A 27,220-nucleotide genomic window follows, 5' to 3' on the forward strand; every position below is an offset into this window, starting at 1 on the left:
AGAAGATGACTGCACTTCCTCGTACTGTGTGAACGTCTGAACAGAAATTGTAAAATAAAGCTGGAAAAGTATTTTCTTTAGATTTTAACAGAATAAAAAGTCTTGCAAGCATTCTTGCATCATACTTCAATGAGCAGAGCAGCCTGAGAAGATTTATGCCCCCAATAAAGGAGATAATCAATGCCCTGTTTGCAATATTGTGAGTTGTGGCAGGGAGGTACCCAGGAGAGAGAGAGAGGGAGATGCTGTAATAAAACGCAGGCAGCTACCAGCCTAAACCACTACCAGTGAAAGGGTAGCACCGAAGAAATATAAAAAATAGTCCTTCACAGCAACAGATAAAGAAACCAAGGTGGAATAATACAGTAGTTGATCACAATTCCAAAATCAAATGAATATTATCCCAAACCTTAAACGCCTTTGATTTTTGTCCTAGCCATCCTCTGCCCTATCTTAACCCAACACGGTTTAATGGAAAAGCAATTCTGAGAATATAACAAATACAATCCCTAAAACATCCAAAAATGTTTTCTGAGAAATGTAATGTATTTGGATGATCAAAAATGATATAACATGGGAAAAAAGACCCCGGGCACTGTATCAAATACAAGGTCCAGATGAGTATGAAAACAGGCACAAATAAAAAAAATTCCTCCCAAAAATTTACCAAGAATAAGAAATCAAAATGAAAACATTAAAGTTAAAGTGGCAGAAGGCAGTGGATGAGAAATACAATGATAGGAAAAGGGGTAAATTAACACCTTCGCTGCCAGGACTTTTCCCCTCAGGTGGCAGGCCTTTTTATGGCTATTTGGGGCAGTTTGCGCTTAGGCCCTCATAACTTCTTGTCCACATAAGCTACCCACGCCAAACTTGCGCCCTTTTTTCCAACATCCTAGTGATTCTAGAGGTACCCAGACTTTGTGGGTTCCCCTGATGGAGATCAAGAAATTAGCCAAAATAGAGTGGAAATTTTGTTTTAAAAAGAAAAATGGGAAAAAAGGGCTGCAGAAGAAGGCTTGTGGATTTTTCCCTGAACATGACATCAACAAATGGTTTGCGGTGCTAAACTCACCAGTTTCTCAGCTTTCAGGAACATCTGAACAGAAATTGTAAAATAAGGCTGGAAAAGTATTTTCTTTTGATTTTAACAGAATAAAAAGTCTTGCAAGCATTCTTGCATCATACTTCAATGAGCAGAGCAGCCTGAGAAGATTTATGCCCCCAATAAAGGAGATAATCAATGCCCTGTTTGCAATATTGTGAGTGGTGGCAGGGAGGTACCCTGGAGAGAGAGAGAGAGAGATGCTGCAATAAAACGCAGGCAGCTACCAGCCATAAACACCACCAGTGAAAGGGTAGCACTGAAGAAATAGAAAAAATAGTCCTTCACAGCAACAGATAAAGAAACTAAGGTGGAATAATACAGTAGTTGATCACAATTCCAAAGTCAAATGAATATTATCCCAAACCTTAAACGCCTTTGATTTTTGTCCTAGCCATCTTCTGCCCTATCTTAACCCAACACGGTTTAATGGAAAAGCAATTCTGAGAATATAACAAATACAATCCCTAAAACATCCAAAAATGTTTTCTGAGAAATGTAATGTATTTGGATGATCAAAAATGATATAACATGGGAAAAAAGACCCCGGGCACTGTATCAAATACAAGGTCCAGATGAGTATGAAAACAGGCACAAATAAAAAAAAAATCCTCCCAAAAATTCACCAAGAATAAGAAATCAAAATGAAAACATTAAAGTTAAAGTGGCAGAAGGCAGTGGATGAGAAATACAATGATAGGAAAAGGGGTAAATTAACACCTTCGCTGCCAGGCCTTTTCCCCTCAGGTGGCAGGCCTTTTTATGGCTATTTTGGGCAGTTTGCGCTTAGGCCCTCATAACTTCTTGTCCACATAAGCTACCCACGCCAAACTTGCGCCCTTTTTTCCAACATCCTAGTGATTCTAGAGGTACCCAGACTTTGTGGGTTCCCCTGATGGAGATCAAGAAATTAGCCAAAATAGAGTGGAAATGTTGTTTTAAAAAGAAAAATGGGAAAAAAGGGCTGCAGAAGAAGGCTTGTGGATTTTTCCCTGAAAATGACATCAACAAATGGTTTGCGGTGCTAAACTCACCAGTTTCTCAGCTTTCAGGAACATCTGAACAGAAATTGTAAAATAAGGCTGGAAAAGTATTTTCTTTAGATTTTAACAGAATAAAAAGTCTCGCAAGCATTCTTGCATCATACTTCAATGAGCAGAGCAGCCTGAGAAGATTTATGCCCCCAATAAAGGAGATAATCAATGCCCTGTTTGCAATATTGTGAGTGGTGGCAGGGAGGTACCCTGGAGAGAGAGAGAGAGAGAGATGCTGCAATAAAACGCAGGCAGCTACCAGCCATAAACACCACCAGTGAAAGGGTAGCACTGAAGAAATAGAAAAAAATAGTCCTTCACAGCAACAGATAAAGAAACTAAGGTGGAATAATACAGTAGTTGATCACAATTCCAAAGTCAAATGAATATTATCCCAAACCTTAAACGCCTTTGATTTTTGTCCTAGCCATCTTCTGCCCTATCTTAACCCAACACGGTTTAATGGAAAAGCAATTCTGAGAATATAACAAATACAATCCCTAAAACATCCAAAAATGTTTTCTGAGAAATGTAATGTATTTGGATGATCAAAAATGATATAACATGGGAAAAAAGACCCCGGGCACTGTATCAAATACAAGGTCCAGATGAGTATGAAAACAGGCACAAATAAAAAAAAAATCCTCCCAAATATTCACCAAGAATAAGAAATCAAAATGAAAACATTAAAGTTAAAGTGGCAGAAGGCAGTGGATGAGAAATACAATGATAGGAAAAGGGGTAAATTAACACCTTCGCTGCCAGGCCTTTTCCCCTCAGGTGGCAGGCCTTTTTATGGCTATTTGGGGCAGTTTGCGCTTAGGCCCTCATAACTTCTTGTCCACATAAGCTACCCACGCCAAACTTGGGCCCTTTTTTCCAACATCCTAGTGATTCTAGAGGTACCCAGACTTTGTGGGTTCCCCTGATGGAGATCAAGAAATTAGCCAAAATAGAGTGGAAATGTTGTTTTAAAAAGAAAAATGGGGAAAAAAGGGCTGCAGAAGAAGGCTTGTGGATTTTTCCCTGAAAATGACATCAACAAATGGTTTGCGGTGCTAAACTCACCAGTTTCTCAGCTTTCAGGAACATCTGAACAGAAATTGTAAAATAAGGCTGGAAAAGTATTTTCTTTAGATTTTAACAGAATAAAAAGTCTTGCAAGCATTCTTGCATCATACTTCAATGAGCAGAGCAGCCTGAGAAGATTTATGCCCCCAATAAAGGAGATAATCAATGCCCTGTTTGCAATATTGTGAGTGGTGGCAGGGAGGTACCCTGGAGAGAGAGAGAGAGAGAGATGCTGCAATAAAACGCAGGCAGCTACCAGCCATAAACACCACCAGTGAAAGGGTAGCACTGAAGAAATAGAAAAAATAGTCCTTCACAGCAACAGATAAAGAAACTAAGGTGGAATAATACAGTAGTTGATCACAATTCCAAAGTCAAATGAATATTATCCCAAACCTTAAACGCCTTTGATTTTTGTCCTAGCCATCTTCTGCCCTATCTTAACCCAACACGGTTTAATGGAAAAGCAATTCTGAGAATATAACAAATACAATCCCTAAAACATCCAAAAATGTTTTCTGAGAAATGTAATGTATTTGGATGATCAAAAATGATATAACATGGGAAAAAAGACCCCGGGCACTGTATCAAATACAAGGTGCAGATGAGTATGAAAACAGGCACAAATAAAAAAAAAATCCTCCCAAATATTCACCAAGAATAAGAAATCAAAATGAAAACATTAAAGTTAAAGTGGCAGACGGCAGTGGATGAGAAATACAATGATAGGAAAAGGGGTAAATTAACACCTTCGCTGCCAGGCCTTTTCCCCTCAGGTGGCAGGCCTTTTTATGGCTATTTGGGGCAGTTTGCGCTTAGGCCCTCATAACTTCTTGCCACATAAGCTACCCACGCCAAACTTGCGCCCTTTTTTCCAACATCCTAGTGATTCTAGAGGTACCCAGACTTTGTGGGTTCCCCTGATGGAGATCAAGAAATTAGCCAAAATAGAGTGGAAATGTTGTTTTAAAAAGAAAAATGGGAAAAAAGGGCTGCAGAAGAAGGCTTGTGGATTTTTCCCTGAAAATGACATCAACAAATGGTTTGCGGTGCTAAACTCACCAGTTTCTCAGCTTTCAGGAACATCTGAACAGAAATTGTAAAATAAGGCTGGACAAGTATTTTCTTTAGATTTTAACAGAATAAAAAGTCTTGCAAGCATTCTTGCATCATACTTCAATGAGCAGAGCAGCCTGAGAAGATTTATGCCCCCAATAAAGGAGATAATCAATGCCCTGTTTGCAATATTGTGAGTGGTGGCAGGGAGGTACCCTGGAGAGAAAAAGAGAGAGAGATGCTGCAATAAAACGCAGGCAGCTACCAGCCATAAACACCACCAGTGAAAGGGTAGCTCTGAAGAAATAGAAAAAATAGTCCTTCACAGCAACAGATAAAGAAACTAAGGTGGAATAATACAGTAGTTGATCACAATTCCAAAGTCAAATGAATATTATCCCAAACCTTAAACGCCTTTGATTTTTGTCCTAGCCATCTTCTGCCCTATCTTAACCAAACACGGTTTAATGGAAAAGCAATTCTGAGAATATAACAAATACAATCCCTAAAACATCCAAAAATGTTTTCTGAGAAATGTAATGTATTTGGATGATCAAAAATGATATAACATGGGAAAAAAGATCCCGGGCACTGTATCAAATACAAGGTCCAGATGAGTATGAAAACAGGCACAAATAAAAAAAAAATCCTCCCAAAAATTCACCAAGAATAAGAAATCAAAATGAAAACATTAAAGTTAAAGTGGCAGAAGGCAGTGGATGAGAAATACAATGATAGGAAAAGGGGTAAATTAACACCTTCGCTGCCAGGCCTTTTCCCCTCATGTGCCAGGCCTTTTTATGGCTATTTGGGGCAGTTCGCGCTTAGGCCCTCATAACTTCTTGTCCACATAAGCTACCCACGTCAAACTTGCGCCCTTTTTTCCAACATCCTAGGGATTCTAGAGGTACCAAGACTTTGTGGGTTCCTCTGATGGAGATCAAGAAATTAGCCAAAATACATTGAAAATTTTGTTTTAAATGAAATGGGAAAAAAGGGCTGCAGAAGAAGGCTTGTGGATTTTTCCCTGAAAATGACATCAACAAAGGGTTTGCAGGAACAAGCAGACTTGAATCAGAAAACCCAATTTTTCAACACAAGTTTGGCATTTTACTGGGACATACCCCATTTTTACTATTTTTTGTGCATTCAGGCTCCTTCCAGTTAGCGACAGAAATGGGTGTGAAACCAATGCTGGATCCTGGGAAGCTAAACATTTCTGTAAAGTAGATAAAATTCTGAATTCAGCAAGGGCTAATTTGTGTAGATCCTACAAGGGTTTCCTACAGAAAATAACAGCTGAAATAAAAGAATATTGAAATTGAGGTGAAAAAAACAGCCATTTTTAGGCCTAATGCTCGTGATAGGAAACGCAACCTGGACACATCACATGTTTACATTGAAATCTGGCTTGTTTTCTGCAAAGTGCCTAGCTATTGATTTTGGCCTCTAGCTCAGTCGGCACCTAGGGAAACCTACCAAACCTGCACATTTTTTAAAACTAGACATCTAGGGGAATCCAAGATGTGGTGACTTGTGGGGCTCTGACCAGGTTCTGTTACCCAGAATCCTTTGCACACCTCAAAATTTGGCCAGAAAAACACTTTTTCCTCACATTTTGGTGACAGAAAGTTCTGGAATCTGAGAGGAGCCACAAATTTCCTTCCACCCAGCATTTCCCAAGTCTCCCGATTAAAATGGTACCTCACTGTGGGTAGGCCTAGTGTCAGATAAAGGAAATGGCCCAAAACACTATGTGGACACATCAAAATTATCAAATACAAAACTATCTGTTTTTGTGGGGGGCACTCGCGTTTTTGGAACTGGGCTCAGTGACCATCTAGGGAAACCTACCAAACCCAGACATTTCTGAAAACTAGACACCCGAGGGAGTCCAGGGAGGTGTGACGTGTGTGGATATCCCAGTGTTTTCTTACCCAGAATCCTCAGCAAACCTCTAATTTAGCAAAAAAATCGAATTTTCCCACATTTCTGTGTGGGATCACCACACCAGCACAAATTTCCTGCCACCCAACATTCCCCTCAGTCTCCCAGTAAAAATGATACCTCACTTGTGTAGGTGGGCCAAGTGCCTGTGACAGGGAAGAGCCAAACATATGTTGAAAATGAGGGGGAACAAAAGCAGGTCCAAAAGGGCAGTTTGAAAAAAAAAGTTTTTAGGCTGACAAGTGGGGCAGAATGTTTATTGGTATAGATGCAACAATGCTGGGTGGTAGGAATTTTGTGGATTCCCGAAGGTTGCATCATAAAAATGAGGGAAAAAAGTGTGATTTCTAGCAAGTTGGAGGTTTGCAGGGCATTGTGGGTACAAAAATGGTGCGGGGTGCATGTGAAGCAAACCACCCTGGACTCACTCAGACGTTTAGTTTTCAGATGTGTCTAGGTCTCGTAGATTTTTCTAGATGGCAGCGTCCCTAAGCCCAAAAAGAGCAGCCCTCGCCATTCCAAGTGGGGCGATTTTGAGAGTTAGACAATCTCTCATGACCCAAATGTAAAACCAGAACCCAAAATAATCAAATGTTCTCTAGCTTGCTGTGGGATAAGATGTTTTAGTGTGCAGTGGGAGAGCTGTAAGGCGGTTACCCCCTTCAATTCGGGTGGGGGCGTAACCATTCCCATACTGGTTGTTAGCCATCACCCCACTATTTTTGTCTTAATTCCGTGGCATCTAGTAGGCTTTCTGCCCCCCCCCCCCCCAGGAAAGTATTGGAGGTAATTGCCCGATCTGCCAACCGGTGGGCAGAACAACATTGTCCCCATTTATTTGGGGTGGGGGTATGGCAATACCCCTACCCTCTTTTTTTAAAAACAAAATTCTTCCCTGGTGTCTGGTGCTCTTTCTGCTCCCAATGTGGGGTTGATGTCAGAGGTAGAAATGGCCTAAAATAAGTTTGCCCCCAAGGGGAGGAACCCTGGCCTAAGGGGTCATTCCCCTTGCATGAAATTGGCGCAAAGAAAATCTCTGTTGTCTAGGGGTTTCTGTCCCCTGGGAGGGAGATTGGCCTAAGGAAAATAGACCGATCTGCCCCTAAGGTGGGCAGAAATGGCCTAAAAACAATTTGCCCCCCGCCCCCAGGGGAGCGACCCTTGCATAAGGAGTCGTTCCCTTTATCAATGTAAAAAAAAATATAATCCCTGGTATCTAGTGGCTTCTGCCCCCCTGGGGGGGGGGCAGAAATGTCCTTAGATAAAATGAACCCCCCTTGATGAACGACCCTTGCCCAAGGGCCCGCTCCCCTAATGTCCATTTAAAAAAAGAAAACAAATCCCTGGTATCTAGTGGCAAAAGAATGCTCAGGTGGCAACAGTTCAAACCATACTAGCTGCTCAGAGAGACATGAAAATGGAAGGAAAAGCCATTCCTTCCCTTTTCATCCCTGCTTGACCTCCCCTGCCCCTGTACAGAGGAAAAACTAATCTGTTTCTCCTCGGATCGCGCTGGAAGCATGCTTCTAGCACGATGGGAGGCGATCTCTGATGAGGTCAGCGCACAATCGCGCTTATGTCATCAGATGGCACTGGGGAGGGGGTCAAGGGGGCTGGGGTGGAAGGGGATTCCATCCCTGCCCACGGGAGGGGGGGGGTGAGGCTCTCGGTGGGAGTGCTAGCGCTTCCCCCATGGGCCCATTCCTGGATGAGGTGGTTACATCCCTGGCGCCTGAGCGCCACGGCAGCGGACGTAACCACCTCGACAAGGGCAATAAACATTTGGTGAACGCATTTATCATCTTCGAGGATGTGATTAGTTGATATGGATTCACATAACTGATATTCTTCTAGTTTACTTTCACAGAGATTATGGCCAATTGCTTCATAATTAGCTGTATGCGATGTCCATCACTGCCCATCAATTGATAGTGGGCGAGTGAATTGTCTTTTGTGTAAGAAAGGAGCTGGCTCTTAAATCGTTCAGTATAGGATTCTTCTCCAGAGATCCTTTGTGTATTTGTGAACGAAATAGCAGATTAAGATTGTCAATAAAACCAGAATATACGTGCTGTGAAGTACTTTCAACATTTGCTTTTTGTCAAAGAACGTCTGATGGCCATGTATTACACATATTACACACATTACAGAGAGATCCATTATATATAGCTGTGTGTGTGCTTCCAGCACAATCTATTACCAAAGGAGCTGCACAACTGCACCCCACACACTTTCTAAAAGAGATCCTGCAAGTGCAAAGTTTTTGTTCACACCATACTAAGCGTGATTTTGCATATACATATAGGAATATTTTTCCTATTACAAAGGTAATTATGGAATTCATAGTAACAAGTTTCCTATAGGAAATACTGATGCCTCGCATCCCTGATGTGATGCGCATTAAGTACCCCTCCCCTAAAGTGATTTGAAGAGTGGTCATTTCGTGAGTCCGCGATTTCAGGACACATCACTAAGAGGCAACAGTCCACTTTTAAAAGTGTGACCATGAGGTACCAATTTACAAACTCTTTTTAGAGTGGTGATGTTTACTCTTTTTGGACACCCACACCAAGGCCTTCTCCATGTCCTTCGTCCCATGGCGAGGGCTTCGTGATGGTTCACCTCATCCTCCTCTAGACCATTGCACGTAGTCAAGGCGTGCAGGCTGCATGGGGGGCTTCTTGCTTTCCCTCAGTTCCTTACATGGCCTTGGTATATGCTTGTGTTACCCCACTGCGGCGCGGTGACTGCATAAGCAATGAACAGCCATGCCGAACTTTCTGCAAAATTGCATATTATGAGGAGGGGTATTTTACAAACCATATCCATGGAGTGATTAACAACAGCTGTGTGCTGTAAAATATTTTAATATGGTTTTTAAAAAAGTCTAGAGATGTAATCGCTGGTACAGGATATTACCACTGACTAGATGACCTGTTCACAAAATGTTGGATCTTCCTTCAAATGTTATCTCAATTAACACTTTCCAACCTATTTTTGTTATTTTCTCAGTCATTGAATTTGTGTCACTTATGTGCTGTGCTGTTTTTGAATGTAATAGAGAATAAAAACATAGATAGTTCGCCAGAGCCAATAGTACGTTATCATACCCACACCAGCCAATGAAAATGCTCTATATGTATTATACAATTCCTCACAAGTGCATCTCACTTAGCCCAATCTGTGTCTGCCCAAAAATATTTCAGCATGTCTTCACTTTCTCCTTAATGTATTTGGCACAATAAAAATGTACTTAATCCCTTAGGCAAACAGCAGTGCAAAACATGATAAAGTCTTTCCATTCACTGTTGATGTTTGGATTCGCATTTTATTGCTGTTGGGAATCACTCTTGCTGTGCTTACCATCTGGAAAGCAAGTAAAAACATCTGTGACCTGGATTGTAACTCTTTTATTTCCTCGGCCCAGAAATATGTCCACTTGTTTCTAATTTATCATACTAAGTCAAGTTTATGTTGGAGAGATCATTGGGTGATGTAACAAAGAGGGTTAGTCTTCAGAATCAGTGGCATGCAAATAATTCAAATGTGAAATGCGGATTTAGTTTCATAAATACATTTATGATATAAATTAATATATAAAATGTTATAACCCCTTCAATTGAGCAACTCTTACTTGAGATATATCCAGAACAAATTGGCGGAGATACTCAGTGAAGATGCAAGGCTGCAATTTTTTATAAATTTACATTTCTTCGCTTGGCGGTGTTCAAAATCATGCATAACGTAACTCAGAATCCATGTAATTCAAGGTACGTACCCATGAAGTTGTGGATCGTTGATGGCATTGTAGTTCCTTAGTGTCGCAGGAAGTCCAGCATTTTGAGGGGGTTAACGTTTGGAGTGTTTAGACTTTCTAGCTTTATAAGTGTCCTCCTGTTGGCTTCTCCTGTGCCTGCACCATGGTCGCCCCGGTTACTCTGATCTCTCCCATTGGCTATGCCTTTTGGCAAAGCAAGGGCCGTGGGTATGAGATGACTACACCAGTTGGTCGTTCTTGTGATCTTGACATTGGTGTTGCTTGTGTGACCTGTCATTACCATTGCCTGTACATTGCTCAATCAGTGTGTTATTGCAAATGGTGCCTGTGTCATTTGCTTTCCCTTTTGATGTGTCCTTCGGTGTGAGTGGGTGGGCCAGCTTCCAAGTCGCAATGGGAGTTGTCAAGGTTTCCGGAGGGTGGTTTAAACTCCCTCCCTTCGCCTCTATCAGTCTTTTAAAATGCTGCCAGCTACTGCCATTGGCTGTCCTCTTCTTGCCCCCTGCCCGCTTCCTTTAGACACCTTGCCGTTCACAGGCTTTTTCGTAGCCTCATTCCCTACTGCTGGCCAGGACGGATGGGCATGCTTTGTTCACAAAAAAGGACGGGGTGGCTGGGCTCGGGGCCTGTGTTAAGGCTCTGGCCCTCCAAAGCATACTCTGCGGGCTGAGGCCTTCTCTCAAAGCATTTGGAGAAAGCTAAAAATGCACATTTTTAGAAAGGCTTAAAAGGGTTGAAGGGCGGAAGCTATTCCAAATTTTATTTTCAGAGTAGTCTCTGACAATGCAAACATTTCCATGTAGATTCATGGTACTTTTGTGCCTCTTGTGCATAGTCTAAAAAGGTGGTTTGACTCCTTGGGCCCTCCCTTAATTGCATTGTCGTACTTTTACATCTCCAACATTTACAGTGTCATCGAGTGATTTAAAATTCAGGGTTAAGTATTGTTGTTTCTGAGGCAGAGTCAGTGTTTCAATTAGTCATGGATTAGGAATATTGTTTGTGAAAGGATTAGAGGTGTGTTGTGATTTAGGGGTTGGAGGCAGATTGTTGGGTGACAGCTGCTACTAAAGTAAAGGTAAATTTGTTTGTTCCAATTTCCATTCTGTGCTTTTCAGGCATTCCTGGACAATGAGCCTTAACACCGTCAGGGAGCAAAAAAAGTATTCCATTTGACAACATATATTTAGATCTGACATTAGCAAGGTTTTTTGATTTTACGACACATAGCTATATTACACTCATGGAGGCCTTTAGCCAACCTTCTTCATCCGTTGGTCTGTGCTTGTATCATTCACGGACATTCAGTCAGCCCACTACACCCACGGTCCACTGCAGTTTTCAATGTGAGTAATGGCCTTCGGCTCTTTCACAAGGATCACATCCTTATTCAACATAGACCTCTTTAGTGCCAGGAATAGTTATGGCAATGTGTGATTTTGAGAGCAACAACATTGTTTTGCTCTTAGCTAATATATGTTTTTATTGGTGAGTATCGAACAGCTCATCCAACAATAAAATATTACAAAAACCATGACAAAACAAGCATTGACAAAAGTAGAAGGTTAGAAGCCTATGCCTGATATATTGACTTTGCCAATGCTTGTTATCTTGTGTACCCTTTTAGTTTCAATGGTCGTTTAACATGAATAATGTACCCAGATATACCGACAGATGCACTCTCCTGAATGTCCAGGAAACCCACTCGGTTTCCCTTTTCTAGACTCCACCCCCAAAATGAATCACCGCTCTATTCCACCCTCTTCAAGAGCGACCACTACATGACATCTCAGACCTCTAATATAATCCTGTTGAACAGGTTGGTTCAGTGCTCCACGCCGCTAAATAGTGCTGCGCTTCCCCAGGCCCAAAGCCCTCAACTTCTGGGGAGCAAGTTACAATTTCAGTAATTTTTGTTAAGGTGAACGTGTACACTGTTTAAAAATTTGAATGTTTATAAAATTCCAGGTACAGAAGTGTTGTTGCCATTATGAATATTGTAATTTAGCAGGGTTGTCATGTGCCTGGAAATGATGTGAGGTAAGTCACAGTCAGTGTATAAGGGGTAAGTGGGTGTGTAAGATGGTTAAATCTATGTGATCAAGACACAATCTTTTTCTGGGATTTCCCCAAACTACGGCGCCGACAATGTATTTGTTTCTAAAGTAAAAACCTAGGTTTGTCACCTGCCACATACTATGTGATGTATTACGTTCAGTTTTAAAGTTTTGCTGTATTAGATGACCTACTTGAACACATCATTTTAAAGTGTTGCTGCAAACAGATACTCAGCACGCTCCAAGCTGCAGACCGCTCACTCACCCGCTCTCCTTCAAATTGTTATTTCGACACATTATACTGACTGGCCACGCATCGGGCTTTGAGCACAGACAGAGCGAATGAGTGGATTGCCCATTCCTGAGCAACAACAACCCTGAGTACTTCAAGACAGGGGGAGGGAGAGGAGCTAGCAGATGCAGTCTCCATTGCCTTGAAAACCAGCCTGCACCTCTCCAACGATTTGCCCGCCAGTCAAAATAGTCATTCCATCCCTATGGGTTTGATGCTAAGATTAGGAGTAAGGGTAAGTTGTGAATGGTTAAAGATTGTGGTTGGGTGCAGGGGCTATTGTTAGTGTAAGTGCCTAAAGTGTGGGGTGGCATTAATTCTAGGTGTAAAGGTTAAGATCATTGATTAGGATTAGAGGTTGGGGTCCACGCTGGAGTTAGGGTTCAGGCAAGGGTTGCGGCTAGGGGTTGGGCCAAGCAGCTTTTGTTAGTTGTTAGGGCTAGGAGTAGGGGTCACGTTAGAGTTACATTTCTAGATATAGAAGCTGACAATATCAAGACATCAACCATGTAATGGTGATATTGTGGTGGCAAATGCTTATGAAGTATACATTGAAGAAGTAGTCATATGATGTTGTGTAAGTGACAGCGCAAGTGCTGATTATGTAATAATTGTACCTATGGTGACGTATATTGCCCTGGACTTATGTTGACTAACAGTGGTTTGGAGAAACTTTTCAAAGCTGTGCACGTTTCTGTATTTAATCAAATTTAAAGGGAACTAAACCCATGCATATTGACTGTGGAGTTCTCAACCTTATTTTATGGCATGAGCAGTTAATATAAAACAACATGGAGTTTCTGTGCCGTATGAAAGAAAAAAGATTTAATTGCCTAAAAAGCTTGTGATTGTTTAATAGCAGATGTTCATCACTCAAACATCAAATAAAATATGTATTTATGCTCCAACAGTTGTCTGGAATGCGAGTAAAATCACAACCATGATTGTACGCTGAGTCTCTTTTTGTGTTGGCATCTTAAGGATAGGTCCTTGTTAGGGTCGAGAATGCAGAAGCATGCACTAGTGCATGCGTATTGCTTGCAAAACACTCTTGTAATCAGAAAAGGGCTTGGAGCCCACCTGTTGCTTATCATTTGTTTGATTGAGTGGCACTCTGCTTTACAGCCTCGCAGTTGGTCACTGCTGGCATGTCATCATTTCTGTTCCTCTCTGTGGAGCTGGGACCAAGCACTGATTGATTCAACTTAATCAGTGGTGGTCACTGCTCCCAATGTGATTGAGGTACTATTTTGTTCTTTATAACAGTTAGTGCCCTGCAAACAGAAGACGCATGTGTGGCAAAAACGGCCTTAGCAGAACAAACAAAACTTCTGAGTTTTATTTTCTATAGTTAACTTTTTGTTTTATTTTGCCAAGTGTACTTTTCTCACTTTTCCCTGACGTTTTGTATTGTTTTTGCTTATGAGTGCTGTTCTCAAAAGATTACTATTTTCTTGGTCTAAATATTGAAAGCAACATTGTTTCTTTCTTATGTGTAATTTTGAAAACATAAACACATAATCAGGGTTTATGCCCCAATCCACCCAACTTCAGCCCAATCCGTTCCACTCCAATCCAAACCATTCACTCCCATCCACTCCAATTCACCACATTCCAATCCTTCCAGCCCCCAATACAACACACTATGCCCCACTCCAATCCATAAAAATTTACCCCTCCCCAGTCCAAAACAATCTGCCACACTTTAATCCAAAACAATCTGACCCACTCTAATAAAAAACAATCTGCTCCACTCCAATCTGCTAAAATCAAAACAATTCTGCCCCACTCCAATCCAAAGCAATCCTCCCAACTTCAATCTGCCCTACTCCAATCCAAAACAATCTGACCCACTACAGTCCAAACAACCTGCCCAACTCAAAAACAAACTGCCCCAGTCCAAGACTAACTTGCCCACTCCAGTCCAATCTGCCGCACTCCAGTCTAGTCCTCCACACTCCAGTCCCAATCCACCACACTCCAATCCTCCCATCCTACCCAACTCCCTTCTGCCCCACTTTAATCCAGAACAATCTGCCTCTCTCCAATACAGCAATCCAAAACAATCTCCCCCACCCAATCCTAAACAATCTGCCTCACTCAAATCCTAAACAATCTGTCCCACTTCAGCATGCCCCACTATAATCCAAGACAATCTGCTGCGCTCCAATCTGCCCCATTCCAATCCAATACAATCTACCCCAATACAATCTAGAGCAATCTGACCCACTCCAATCCAATCCATAACAAACTACCCCTATCCATTCTAACACAGTCTGCCCCACTCCAGTCTTAAACAATCTACCTCACTCCGATCTTTCCCACTCAAGTCCAAACCAGTCTGCCCCACTCCAATGCAAACCAATATGCCCCACTCCATCCTAAACAATCTGCCCTACTCCTATCCACCCCACCCCACCCCAATCCAATCCACCACACTTCCAACCAGACCACCTCATGCTGATCCACTCCGATCCACACCACTCCGATCTGCCCCAGTCTGATCTGCCCCACTACAATTTGTCCCTTTCCAATATGCCCCACTCTGAACGGACCACTCCAATCCAAAACAAACGTCCCCACTCCAATCACACTTCAATCCAAAATAATCTGCCCCTCTCCAATCTGTCCCACTCCAGTCCAAAACAATGTACCCTATCCAATCTACACACTCTGCCCCACTCCAATTCAAAACAGTTTGCCCCACTCCAATCTGTCCAACTCCAATCCAAAACAATCTTCCCTACTCCAATCCAAAACAGTCTGCCCCACTTCATTCCAAAACAATCTGCTGCACTCCAGTCGAAAACAACCTACCTTTTTCCAGTCTGCCCTACTACAATCCAAAAAGTCTACCCCACTACAATCCAATACAATCTGCCCCAGTACAAACCCCCAAAATTCTGCTACACTCCAATCTATCCCAATACAATCAAAAACAATCTAACCCAATCCAATCTGCCCCACTCCAATACAAAACGATTCAGTCCCACTCCAGTCTGCCTCACTCCAATCCAAAACTATTTTCTCACTCCAATCCAAAGCAATCTGCCTCACCCCAATCCAAAACAATCAGCCCCACTCCAATTCAAAACAATCTGCCCACTCCAATACAAAACAATCTTTCCCACTCCAATCTGCCCCACTCCAAACCAAAACCACCTACCCCACTCAAATCCGAAATAAATTGCCCCACTCCAATCCAAATTATTCTGTATTACCCCAATCCAAAATAGTCTGCCCCATTCTAATCTAAAACAATCTGCCCAGCCCCAATCAATAATAATTGAACCCACTCCAGTCTGCCCCCACTCCAATCTAAAATAATCTGCGCTAAACAAATCAGCCCCACTCCAATTAAAAACAATCTTCCCTCTCAAATCCAAAACAACTACCCAACTCCAATCTACCTTCCTGCTAACCAAAACAGTTTGCCCTACTCCAATCTGACTCAGTCCAATCTACAACATTCTACCCCACTCCAATCCAAAACAATCTGCCTCACTCCAATCCAAAACAATCTGCCCACTCCAATCCAAATAATCTGCCCCACTCCAATCCAAAACAACCTGCCTCACTCTAATCCATTGCAATCTGCACCACCCCAATAAAAAACCTTCCCCACTCCAATCTGCCCCACTGCAAACCAAAACAGTCTGACCCAATCCAATCCATAACAATCTTCCCCACTCCACTCCAATCTAAAGCAATCTAAACCTCTTCAGTCAAACTCACCCCACTACAGTCCAGTCCACCCCACACCAGTCCAACCCACCCAAATCTAATCCAACCAATCCCATTTCAATCCACCATATTCCAACCCACCCTACTCCAATCCAACCCATTCCAATCCAACCCACCCTGCTCCAATGAAACCCACCCCAATCCAATTTAACCTGTTCCACCCCAGTCCAATCCAGTTCACCTTACTCCAGTCCATTCCATTGCAATCCAATCCACCATAATCCACCCCAGTCCAATCCAGCTCACTTTAAGCCACCGCTCTCCATTACAATCCACCACACACCACCTCAATCAACCCGACTCTAATCCAGTCCACCCTACTCCACACCAATCCAATCCACTGTGCTCCACACCAGTCTAATCCTCCCCACTCCAATCCATTTAATCCAACTTCATTCCAATCCACCACACTCCAATCCAATCCGCCTGCCTCCCACCAGTCCATCCCACTCCAATCCAATCCACCTTAACCCAGCCAGTCCAATTCTGTTCATCTTAATCCAGTCCCTCACCACACCCCAATCCAATCCACCAAACCCAATCCAATCCATCCCACTCATTTCACCTCACTCCATTCCTGTCCACCCCACTCCATTCCACCCCACACCAATCCAATTCATCTCACTCAATTCAACTCACCCCACCACACTCCAATCAACCTACCTCACTCCAGTCCATCCCACTCCAATCCAATCCACCCCACACCACCTAAATCCACCCCACTCCAATCCAATCCACCATCACTCCACACAATCAAATCCACTGCATTCCTCACTAATCCACACCACTTCAATCTAATTCACCTCACTCCATTCCAATCCACCCTACACCAATCCAGTCCACCCCACCACAATCCAATTCACCAAGCCCAATCCGATCCACCCCACTCAATCCAATCCACCTCACTCCATTCCTATCCACCACACTCCAGGTCACCCCACTCCAATCTAATTAACCCCACCCAATCCAACTCACCCCACTCCAGTCCAATCCACTGCATCTCAATGCATTGCATCTTACTCTGATCACCCACCATACTCAATACAAACGCATCCCACCCTAATACAATCCACCCTACTCCAGACTGCCCCACTCCAATCTACCCCATTGAGACCACCCCATTTCAATCCACCCACTCCAATCTAATCCTCCTGATCCACTTCACCCCATTCCAATCCACCTCACCCACACTCTACTCCAATCTACCCCACCCCACTCTACTCCAATTAACCCCACTCTAATTCAGGTCTACCCACTCTACTTCAATCCACCCACCCAACTCTACTCTGGTCCACCCCACCCCACTTCAATCCACCCTCTACAGTCCAATCTACAACACCATAGTTCAGTCCACCCCACTCCAATCTACTTCAATCTAATCCAATCCACTCATTTCCAGTCCAATACACTCAAATCCAATCCACCTTAACCCACCCACTCCAGCCCAAAACTGTCCATCTTAAACCACCCCGTGCCTGTCCAATCCACCCCACTCCACTCCAAACCACCTTAATCAAACCCCAAACCCACACCAATCAAATCCATCACACATCAGTCCAAATGACCTCCCACCAATCAAATCTACCCTACTCAGCCCAATCCATCTCACACAATCCAATCCAACCCACTCCATTTTAATCCACCTCACTCCATTTGAATCCACCCACTCCATTCCATTCCACCCACTACAATCCATCCAACCCACTCCTGTCTGCCCCACTCCACTACAATCCAATCCAGCCCTATCCACACCAATCCACCCCACTCTACTCCACCACAATGCAGCCTACTCAAACTCCAGTCCACTCCAACCTAATCCACTATACTCCACCCCACTACAAAAAGCCATTCCACTCCAATCCACCCATGCCAACCCAACCCAATCCACCCACACCACTATAATGCACCCCACCCCACTCCAATCCAATACACCCCACTCTAGTGCACCCTAATCCAGTCCACCCCACTCAGTCACTCTACTCCAGTCCAATCCAACCCACTCCAGTCAAATCCACCACACTCCAGTCCAGTCCACCTCACTCAAGTGCAATTCACCCCATTTCGATTAAAAAACCACCTCAGGCATACCCACTCCACTCCAATCCACCCCACCTCAGTGCAGTCCACCCTGCCCCAATCCACCCCACCCCAATCCAACTCACCCACTTCAAAACCCCCTCTCAAATCTAAACTTCCCTCACTCCAATCCACTACACTACAGTCCACCCACCCCAATTCAATCCACCCACTCCACTCTATCCAATCAACCTCACTGTACCCAAACCCAATCCACCCCACCCCAGCTCAATCCACCCCACTCCCATCCATCCAGCCAACCCCACTTCAGTCAACCGCATCCCACTCCAATCCATACACTCCACTCCAGTCCAACCCACTCCAGTCCAAACCACCCTAGTCATGTCCACTCCAACCCAACACACCCCACTCCAGTCCATTCTAATCCACCCCACTAAAAACCACCCCAATCCGATCCACCCCACCGCAATCCAATCCACTCCACCTTAGTCCAATCACTTCAGTCCAATCCACTCACCCCAATCCAGTCACCCAACTCCAATCCACCCCACTCCAATCCACCTGACTCCATTTCAATCCACCACACTCCATTCAAACCACCCCACTCTCTTCCATTCCACTCCACCCCACTCTACTCCAGTCTATCCCACTACGTCACTCCACTCCAACCCTCTCCACTCTACTGCACCCACAAAACTCCAGGCCACTCCGTCACTAAACTCTACTTCCCTCCACTCAACTGTATGATACTCTATTCCCCCTACTCCACTTTGTAACACTCTACTCCCCCACTCCACTCTACGACACTCCATGCCACTAAGATTTAGCCATGCCAAACAGCAGCCACACTAATGTACAACATGGCAAAAACGCATCACCAAAGCGAATAGCTATTGAATAGGCGGGACCTATTGGCTTTGCCAGCGCTTGTTTCAGACCTGTGGTGGTATTGGCGAGCCTTGCTCCCGAGTAATGGCATGCTAGATTAATGATGAGCAGCTTCAGCATCTCTCACCTTTGTGGTATTGTATTTGTGCAGTCACAGCAGCACATCCTGGAATCCAAGCTGGAGTGTATGCAGAGCTTTAAAGATGGAATCCTGTCAGAAACGTTGTGCACAGAGTCTCACCTCGCCACGCCGTTCTCCAGGAAAGGGAACGGGGCAACGACACTAACAGAATCCATGCTGAAGTTGATTACCGTGGACTCTAAAATGGTGCATACAGGTTAGTCACTTTAAACATATAGATATGTACTTTCAGTTAGATCATATACATTATCTAGTTATTTATAGTATAGTACTTAAGGGCTCAAAACATCATTCACTTTAAGTATAGTTAAAGCAGTATCTTAATTGATATTAGATTAGATGGCAGGAATAGGTGAACATTCACCTGTTTTACACTGCGCAAATAGTTTAAGGTGTTTATTGCTCATGCACAGATGTAGTAAAATGTGCACACTCCTTCCCAATTTCACCCTCAAAAATATCCCATTGTCATTCTGCAGTATTCACAGAACTCCCAGAACAGTTGTACAAAATTCATCTGTAAGTGTTTGACCCATGTTGCCCAGCAATAAATACAGAACCCCACCTGTATGCTACGGTCTCTAACACGTCTGATATCTGACTGAGACACTGACTCTTGCAGAGTTCCAAGATGACACTTCCTTGCCGGTAGCGGGGGGGGGGGGGGGGGGGGGGGGGGTGTTCAGGGGGTGAAGCAGTTTATTTCTTTGAAGTGCCATCAACGACCCCCTCATGTGGTGAACACTCAATCATGTACTCATCCTGGCACCGCCTATTTATCAAATGGCTCACTCTTTCATTCATAACTTTCTGTGTATTTTAAAAATGTGTACGGCTTCGTAGCTCCTCAGGGGAAACTTCACAGAAGTTCCAAAAACGCAGGGTGATTCAAGGCGTATGCACCACAAGCATTGCTTGTAAACTGCTGTAAGTGAGGCACAATGATTTGAATTAAGATATCCTAATTTGTGAATTGGAAGTTAAAAGCAGATATGGTTTTGCCTCACAGACCCATTTTTCTCCTTTGATAATCGGAAAAGAAATTCTAGTTGTTTGTATGTGATCAGTGGGTAAAATCAGATTGTGCCCATGTTTTGCCCTGATCCAAATACAATTTTCTCCCATCTTTATTGCATAAATAATGTCACTGTACGTTTAGTCTTTTTACCAACGAACAACAGGCTTGTGTGAATTCTCAAACAGAGCGAATGTGAAAACTGTGGTCACATACATATATCTAGCAGGAACTTTTATGAAGTCTCCGAACATAAATTTCACTGATTGTGAGATTTACAAAAAACTCTGCTCTGCCTTTCTCGCACTTCATCTACAGCTCTGCGGGGCCAGTGATACTAAAATACTAAATATGGGTTTCAAGTGCAGTGCATATGCACTCTTGTGTTTCATTTCTGTTTTGCATCTTTATACATCCTAGCACTTGGAAGCAGGGTGGAACTATAAATAGTACAACAGTTGTAGTTGCACCGGGGCCCAGTGCTGTGAGAAGTCGTCGGCGCCCCCATTTTCGCTGTGTTGCATAAGTGACCCTGGGCGACGTGCAGCACTTTGAAAAGATTTACATCCCCTTAATTACTTCCTTATTGCATTTCTCTCTATTAAAACAACAAAAAACGGTTTCACGTTTCAGTACCTTTGAGAAACAGGTCTAAACAATATCTCATAGTATATATGCTCTAGGGTTCTTTTTTACATTGACAAAAAATCTGCAATTTTTCTGGGTATTTGTAATAAAGAAAATGAATTTGGGGATGAATTTTCGATTGCCAAAGGGTTGAATAACGGGCTAGGAATCGCTGGTGGCAGGAGGGTATCATTATCAATGGAAAGTCTAGACTACAATTCAGCCTGTTTGATTTCTATTTTTAGGGGATTCAAAGGACCTCTTTATGAGCAGCTTGCTATATGAAAAAGAAGGCATTGTGTCTAAGTCCCAGGGAGAAGAAGTGATGGAGACCGTCAGGAAGCTTTGCATTGCCCAGAGCATGAACTTTGCGGTAAGACATGTCCCTGCAAATAGCTGCAGTTTAGCCTTTGTTCGTCATTGGAATAATTGGAAGTGCTTCGAGAAAGTTACATCCCCATGATCTCATAAGGTCACTTTGTATACCATGTCACAGGCTTCAGAGATGTCTTCTCCATTCAAGAATCCCAATCCTACTGTGTGTTTATTCAGATGAGGCCGGCGTGTGCAGATGTACTGTCTGCGTCTGACACCTGTGTGCAAAATCTGATTACCTACTACTGACCCCTTGTTGCACCTAAGGGGCTAACAATGTGCACTTTCATTCGGGCTATGAATGGTCAGGGTGGTAGCGTTCCTCATTCAGATCTGTTGTAAAGCTCCGGGAAGTTACACATGGTATATCATTGGCCTTGCACTCCATGAAACCATAAAGGATTAAATAACCTGACAAATAAAGCAAAGCTCACAGACCACCCACACACCACTCTCTAAAACACTGATCTATCAATTAGAAACCACCTTTCAAATTCAAGTTCTGCTTTGAGTTCACCGCCACTCTAATCAGTTTGGGGTAGTCACGGGCAGCAGTTGTTCTCCTGCCTTGTCTCTTGGTACCCAGGTATTACTCTTGGACTCACGGGTGATGAAGACAGCAGCAGCAAGAAAAGGAAGTAAAGAGGGCTCTAAGAGTCATGCATAATTTATTTCGTTCCTACTGTTAGCTCCTTGGGAACAAATAAGAGGACCAAGGGGATGGCACTTTAATGTCTATGATGGAAAGGGTCTGTGATGTTACTTTCACTACCCTTGACAGTTCAATGAGTAGATGTCACTGAGCTAAGTGCGTGGGCTGATGCATAGTACCTGCATGTGTGCCTCTCCTGAAACACCATGAGACTTACTGAGCAGCGTAATGTTGCATTTCAGCCAAATTTCGTTTTCATTTTTGGCTTAAAAACCACAAATCTCCCAATCTCATAGTAACTCTGTCTAGATAATTGTTAGTGCTCCCAATATGTTTGTATAGAAGGCAAACCTTCTCTCAATCCTCCTTAAATACCCCAGTGGCCACACAGCGATGAAGAAATGATAAGAACAGTTGTGATTCTGCATCAGACTTGAGATGGACTTTGTGTGGTCAGTCGTTGTGAGTTAATTGCAAGCAGAGTTTTTCTGTAGTGCAAAGAACTGCAGGTAATGACCTGCACTCCTTAGCATGAAAGTCTAAGTTAGTCTTCCACCAGGTATTCATGCAAAAATATATTTTCATGGGACAACCTCGCCAATAGAAGAAAAAGAGCTCTGGGCATAGCTCAGGTATATCAGATGCTGTTATGTGTTGATAATGGGCCCCGATCATCGCCACTTTCTGTAGCACCCTTATTTGAAAATGGCACCTGTGGCATTGGTGGGACAGACCTTTGACATGGATGCTGATATCCTGTATGCCGAAAGTTAGTTACGCTATACTGTCCTACCAGTTCAGTTTATCTGAGCAGGCATGACTGCACTAGAGTCTTTAAGATCAGGGACACTTGTCAAAACACAACCTGTGTGGAGAAGTGTGGCACAATGGTTAGAGTGGTAGACCCTGATGCAGACATCTGGCCCGGGACCAGGGTTCAATTCCCACCTTGGCGAGTCTTGGGCTCAATTCCCTTGGACCAGATAATTCTCCCCTCGGTGCCTAATCTAATTAATGGGTCCCACTCTGGGCAATAGCTTGCTCAATCTCCACAACATCTCTCACAGTGCTTGGATGTCTGGCTTCACCCTGGGGCTGTCCAGTAGTGGGTGCCTCACAGGGAAAAGCCAGGAGGGGTTCCACAGCGGTATGCGTACAGCACCTTGAGACCCTAACAGGTGAGTAGTGTGCTATACAAGTGCAAAGTTTACTGTTTTTTAACCTCTGTCCTATAGAGCATAGGAGGCTGAGGCATGGGGAAAGTGTCTTTCATTGCAATTAGAAGAGTAGGCAGTGCCAGCCTGCCACATGATGATACCAACTTATATTTGGAGCATGGCATCCTAGAATGACACATGAAGAATAGTTCCATTTGGTAGCTGTATTGTATGTATAATAAAACCACTTGCAGGATATCCATGTCATCACAGGAAGGAAAGAATATAATTAGCCAATCTCCACTGGAGGCTTTCTAGAACTATTAGTAAAAGGTTGATGCTCCCCTCATTAACATTTGAGATAAAATGAACATCTCTTCTTTTCCTAAAATAATAATAAATAATAAACTATTGCTGTTACAGAATTTCCTCCTCCACGTTATCAGTTAAATCCAAATGTCATTGGTGTCATAATTACATGACTAAACTATGTGTGTAAATATTTTAATAATGTCGCTTTTTAACCCATGCGGTACGTTGTGTGTTAATTTCTCAGGAGATGTATTAATTGGTTGTGGTGAAGGTGTTAGTTTCTGGTCCTAGGGAGATGAGACAGAGAGAGGCTCGGATCCCGCCATTTTGCCCCGTCTCATCACACTGCCTCCCATTAATAGTGCATAGACTCCTAGGATGGGTTGGCCACTTTCTCGTTGAAATGCAGCCGCCACCTTACAGGTACTAAATTCATAGGCTGGTAAATCATTCAAAAGTTATTGCGCCAAAAAGCACAACACAGACAAACAGAAGGCAGATTACCATGTGTATGCAATATGTGCAGATACATTAACTGCCTTTCATGTATCTAGAGGAGGGGCACAGCACTGTTAAAACAGTTTATGTCTATGTCAACTAGAGCTTTGTCTAGAAATGTTCCTGCTGGAAAAGAGTTGTGGGTAGTCCTGCTGTACACGCATCACAAACGTTAGGGTTGCATGTTGGGGTGTGCTTCAAATTCAAGTCACAGGAAAGGATGTTTTATACAGATAAACGGCAACGTTTTTCTCAGTTTTTACACCAACCAAGAAATCCCTTTGTTGGAGTGAGTGAGTTATGCGGTAGTTCTCGAGCCAGTAATTTTCTGCTCTCCAAGGATTTACAAAACTATGTGTGAAACCACAGACAGACACCAAACTTTTAACTATACTGCTCTGCATGTGCGGAACTCTGCTTGCAACCAGATGGGGCTGCTGGGAACTACGAGCCTGTAAATCTGATCTCAAACTTTTTAAATGAATTGCTTAATGTCTATGTTGACAATCAAGTGCTGTCCAGTGATTGCTTACTTTAAAGATTAAATGGGTTTAGGAAGAGAAACCAATGAGAAATGAGCCAAAGGTTCAAAATGCTTCTTAGTTCACATTGCATGATATTTCACGTGCGGCTGGATTATTTATGTTTATATATTGATAATATGCAGTATTTATGCGGCCAGACTGCCTCCAAAATGCCCTGCATTTGCACAAACTTGGGGAATGGCCCAATAAAATAATTATGTACATCGCCTTCACGCAGTACACACTGCATGAAGCGTGGTATATGTGATGTCTACGTCCCGTGACAGTTTTTAAGGGCTTCGTTCGCGGCCTTTGTGACGTGTTAGAAGTGCTTTAGGCCCATTGAAGAGCATGGGGCAGGGAGCAACTGTACACTGTTTTATGTGTATATAATGCCACTGTTAGTCCACCGTACAAACTCTTAAAGTTGTTGTCAGACAAAAGTAAGGTATTACGGCCTGCCCTTGCCTCTGATGTCAGTATGTGTCCCTCTGGTCTTTGTCTGGCCTAGGGGTGTAAAACAGACCCCTGGAGCCCCTGTAGTGCAAGGGGGCTCAACCTTCCAGAGGGGGCCTTTCACTTCAGAGAGGCCCCTCTGAGGCCAAGGCCAATGAATATCTGAGAGATGAATATCTGAGACTCGGGAGCCCTCTTCACATTCTGCGGTGGGGCACATCAGTTTGTGTTATGCCATTGCTTGTCTGCCTGCACTGTCGAGCACAGGAGGAACCGGTTCAAACTGAATATTTCTAAGCAAGGGAAGCATGTGCTGATGCTGATAACAGGAGACATCTAGCACAGACTGTTGGACCTGGCTTTTTGACAGGGACATCCCCAAACTTTTTGCCTCCTTCCTCCTATTTTTGCTGACCTGTTGTTGTTGGTTTTTGACCTCTGGGCACTTTACCACTGCTAACCAGTGCTAAAGTGCATATGCTCTCTGTGTAAATTGTACTACTGATTGGTTTATCCATGATTGACTATTTAATTTACTTGTAAGTCCCTGGTAGAGTGCACTACATGTGCCTAGGGCAGGTAGATCAAATGCTACTAGTGGGCCTGCAGCACTGGTTGTGCCACCCACCTCAGTAGCCCCTTAACCTTGTCTCAGGCCTGCCATTGCAAGGCCTGTGTGTGCAGTTTCACTGCCACTTCGACTTGGCATTTAAAGGTATTTGCCAAGCCTAGAACTCCCCTTTTTCTATACATAAGTCACCCCTAATGTGTGCCCTAGGTAACCCCTAGAGCAGGGTGCTGTGTGGGTAAAAGGCAGGACATGTACTTGTGTGGTTATATGTCCTGGTAGTGTAAAACTCCTAAATTCGTTTTCACACTACTGTGAGGCCTGCTCCCTTCATAGGCTAACATTGGGGCTGCTCTCATACATTGTTGAAGTGGCAGCTGCCGATCTGAAAGGAGCAGGAAGGTCATATTTAGTATGGCCAGAATGGTAATATAAAATCCTGCTGAATGGTGAAGTCGGATTTAATATTACTATTCTAGAAATGCCACTTTTAGAAAGTGAGCATTTCTTTGCACTAAAATCTTGTTGTGCCCTTCAATCCACGTCTGGCTAGGTTTAGTTGACAGCTCCTTGTGCATTCACTCAGACACACCCCAAACACAGGGTACTCAGCCTCACTTGCATACATCTGCATTTTGAATGGGTCTTCCTGGGCTGGGAGGGTGGAGGGCCTGCCCTCACATAAAGGACCGCCACACCCCCTACTGGGACTCTGGCAGACAGGATTGAGCTGAAAGGGGGCTTGGTGCATTTCTTAGAGACTCTTTGAAGTCACCCCCACTTCAAAGGCACAACTTAGTATAAAACAGGGCCTCTGCCCTACCTCATCAGACACTTGCTGGAGAAGAAACCTGAACCAGAAACTACATCCTGCCAAGAAGAACTGCCTGGCTGCTCAAAGGACTCACCTGTCTGCTTTCTACAAAGGACTGCTGCCTTGCTGTTGCCCTGCTGCCTTGCTAAACTCTTGTCTGGCTGTGAAAGTGCTCTCCAAGGGCTTGGATAGAGCTTGCCTCCTGTTCCTTGAAGTCTCAGGGCCAAAAAGACTTCTCTCTTTTACTTGGACGCTCCGTGCGCCGAAAATTTCGACGCACAGCTTGTTTCGCGGCGAGAAAAACGCTGCACTCCGACGCTGATCAACGCAACGCTCTGGGGACGATCGAAGATCTGACGCACGGCCTCGCAAGGACAACGCCGCCCGACCTCTAGAGGAGAAATCGACACGACGCCTGCCGTGAGATCGTAATTTCAACGCGCAGCCCCGCAGATCGAAGTCTAGAGGAGAAATCGACGCGACGCCTGCCGTGAGATCGTAATTTCGACGCGCAGCCCCGCAGACCGACGCGCAGCCGGAGAACAAGCCGGAAAATCCACGCACAGACCCGGGACATCTGGTAATCCCCGCGATCCACAGAAAGAGACTGTCCACGCGCCGGAAAACGACGCCGACTTCCCCGCGTGGAAAATAACGACGCAAGTCCGTGTGTGCTGAGGAGAAATCGACGCACACACCAGTTTTCCACGCACCTCTTCTCCTGTGGCCCTCTGAGGAGATTTTCCACCAGAAACCAGGTACTTTGTGTTTGAAAGAGACTTTGTTTACTTTCTAAAGACTTAAGACACTCTCTATCACTTTTCAGTGATATCTTTACAAATTCGTATTGCAACTTTGATCGTTTTGACCTGAAGATACCCAGATAAATATTATATATTTTTCTAAACACTGTGTGGTGTATTTTTGTGGTGTTATGCTATGGTGTTGTATGATTTATTGCACAAATGCTTTACACATTGCCTTCTAAGTTAAGCCTGACTGCTCGTGCCAAGCTACCGGAGGGTGAGCACAGGCTGATTTTGGATTGTGTGTGACTTACCCTGACTAGAG

General features: G+C 43.7%; 1 protein-coding gene across 4 annotated transcripts in view; it reads left to right on the forward strand.

Moving 5' to 3' along the window:
- The window catches only part of LOC138261322 (uncharacterized), an 888,401-nt gene that overhangs the window by 145,571 nt on the left and 715,610 nt on the right, over nt 1–27,220 (forward strand). For all 4 annotated transcript variants that reach the window (XR_011199068.1, XM_069210158.1, XM_069210160.1 and 1 more), the window contains 2 exons: nt 19,161–19,347; nt 21,039–21,166. Coding sequence is in view for 3 of the 4 variants with exons in the window: in XM_069210158.1 (XP_069066259.1) it covers nt 19,161–19,347; nt 21,039–21,166 (315 nt within the window). In the remaining variant the exon portion in view is untranslated. The remainder of the gene's footprint in view (nt 1–19,160; nt 19,348–21,038; nt 21,167–27,220) is intronic.

The sequence above is a fragment of the Pleurodeles waltl genome, chromosome 10, assembly GCF_031143425.1.
Source record: "Pleurodeles waltl isolate 20211129_DDA chromosome 10, aPleWal1.hap1.20221129, whole genome shotgun sequence".
NCBI lineage: Eukaryota > Metazoa > Chordata > Amphibia > Caudata > Salamandridae > Pleurodeles > Pleurodeles waltl.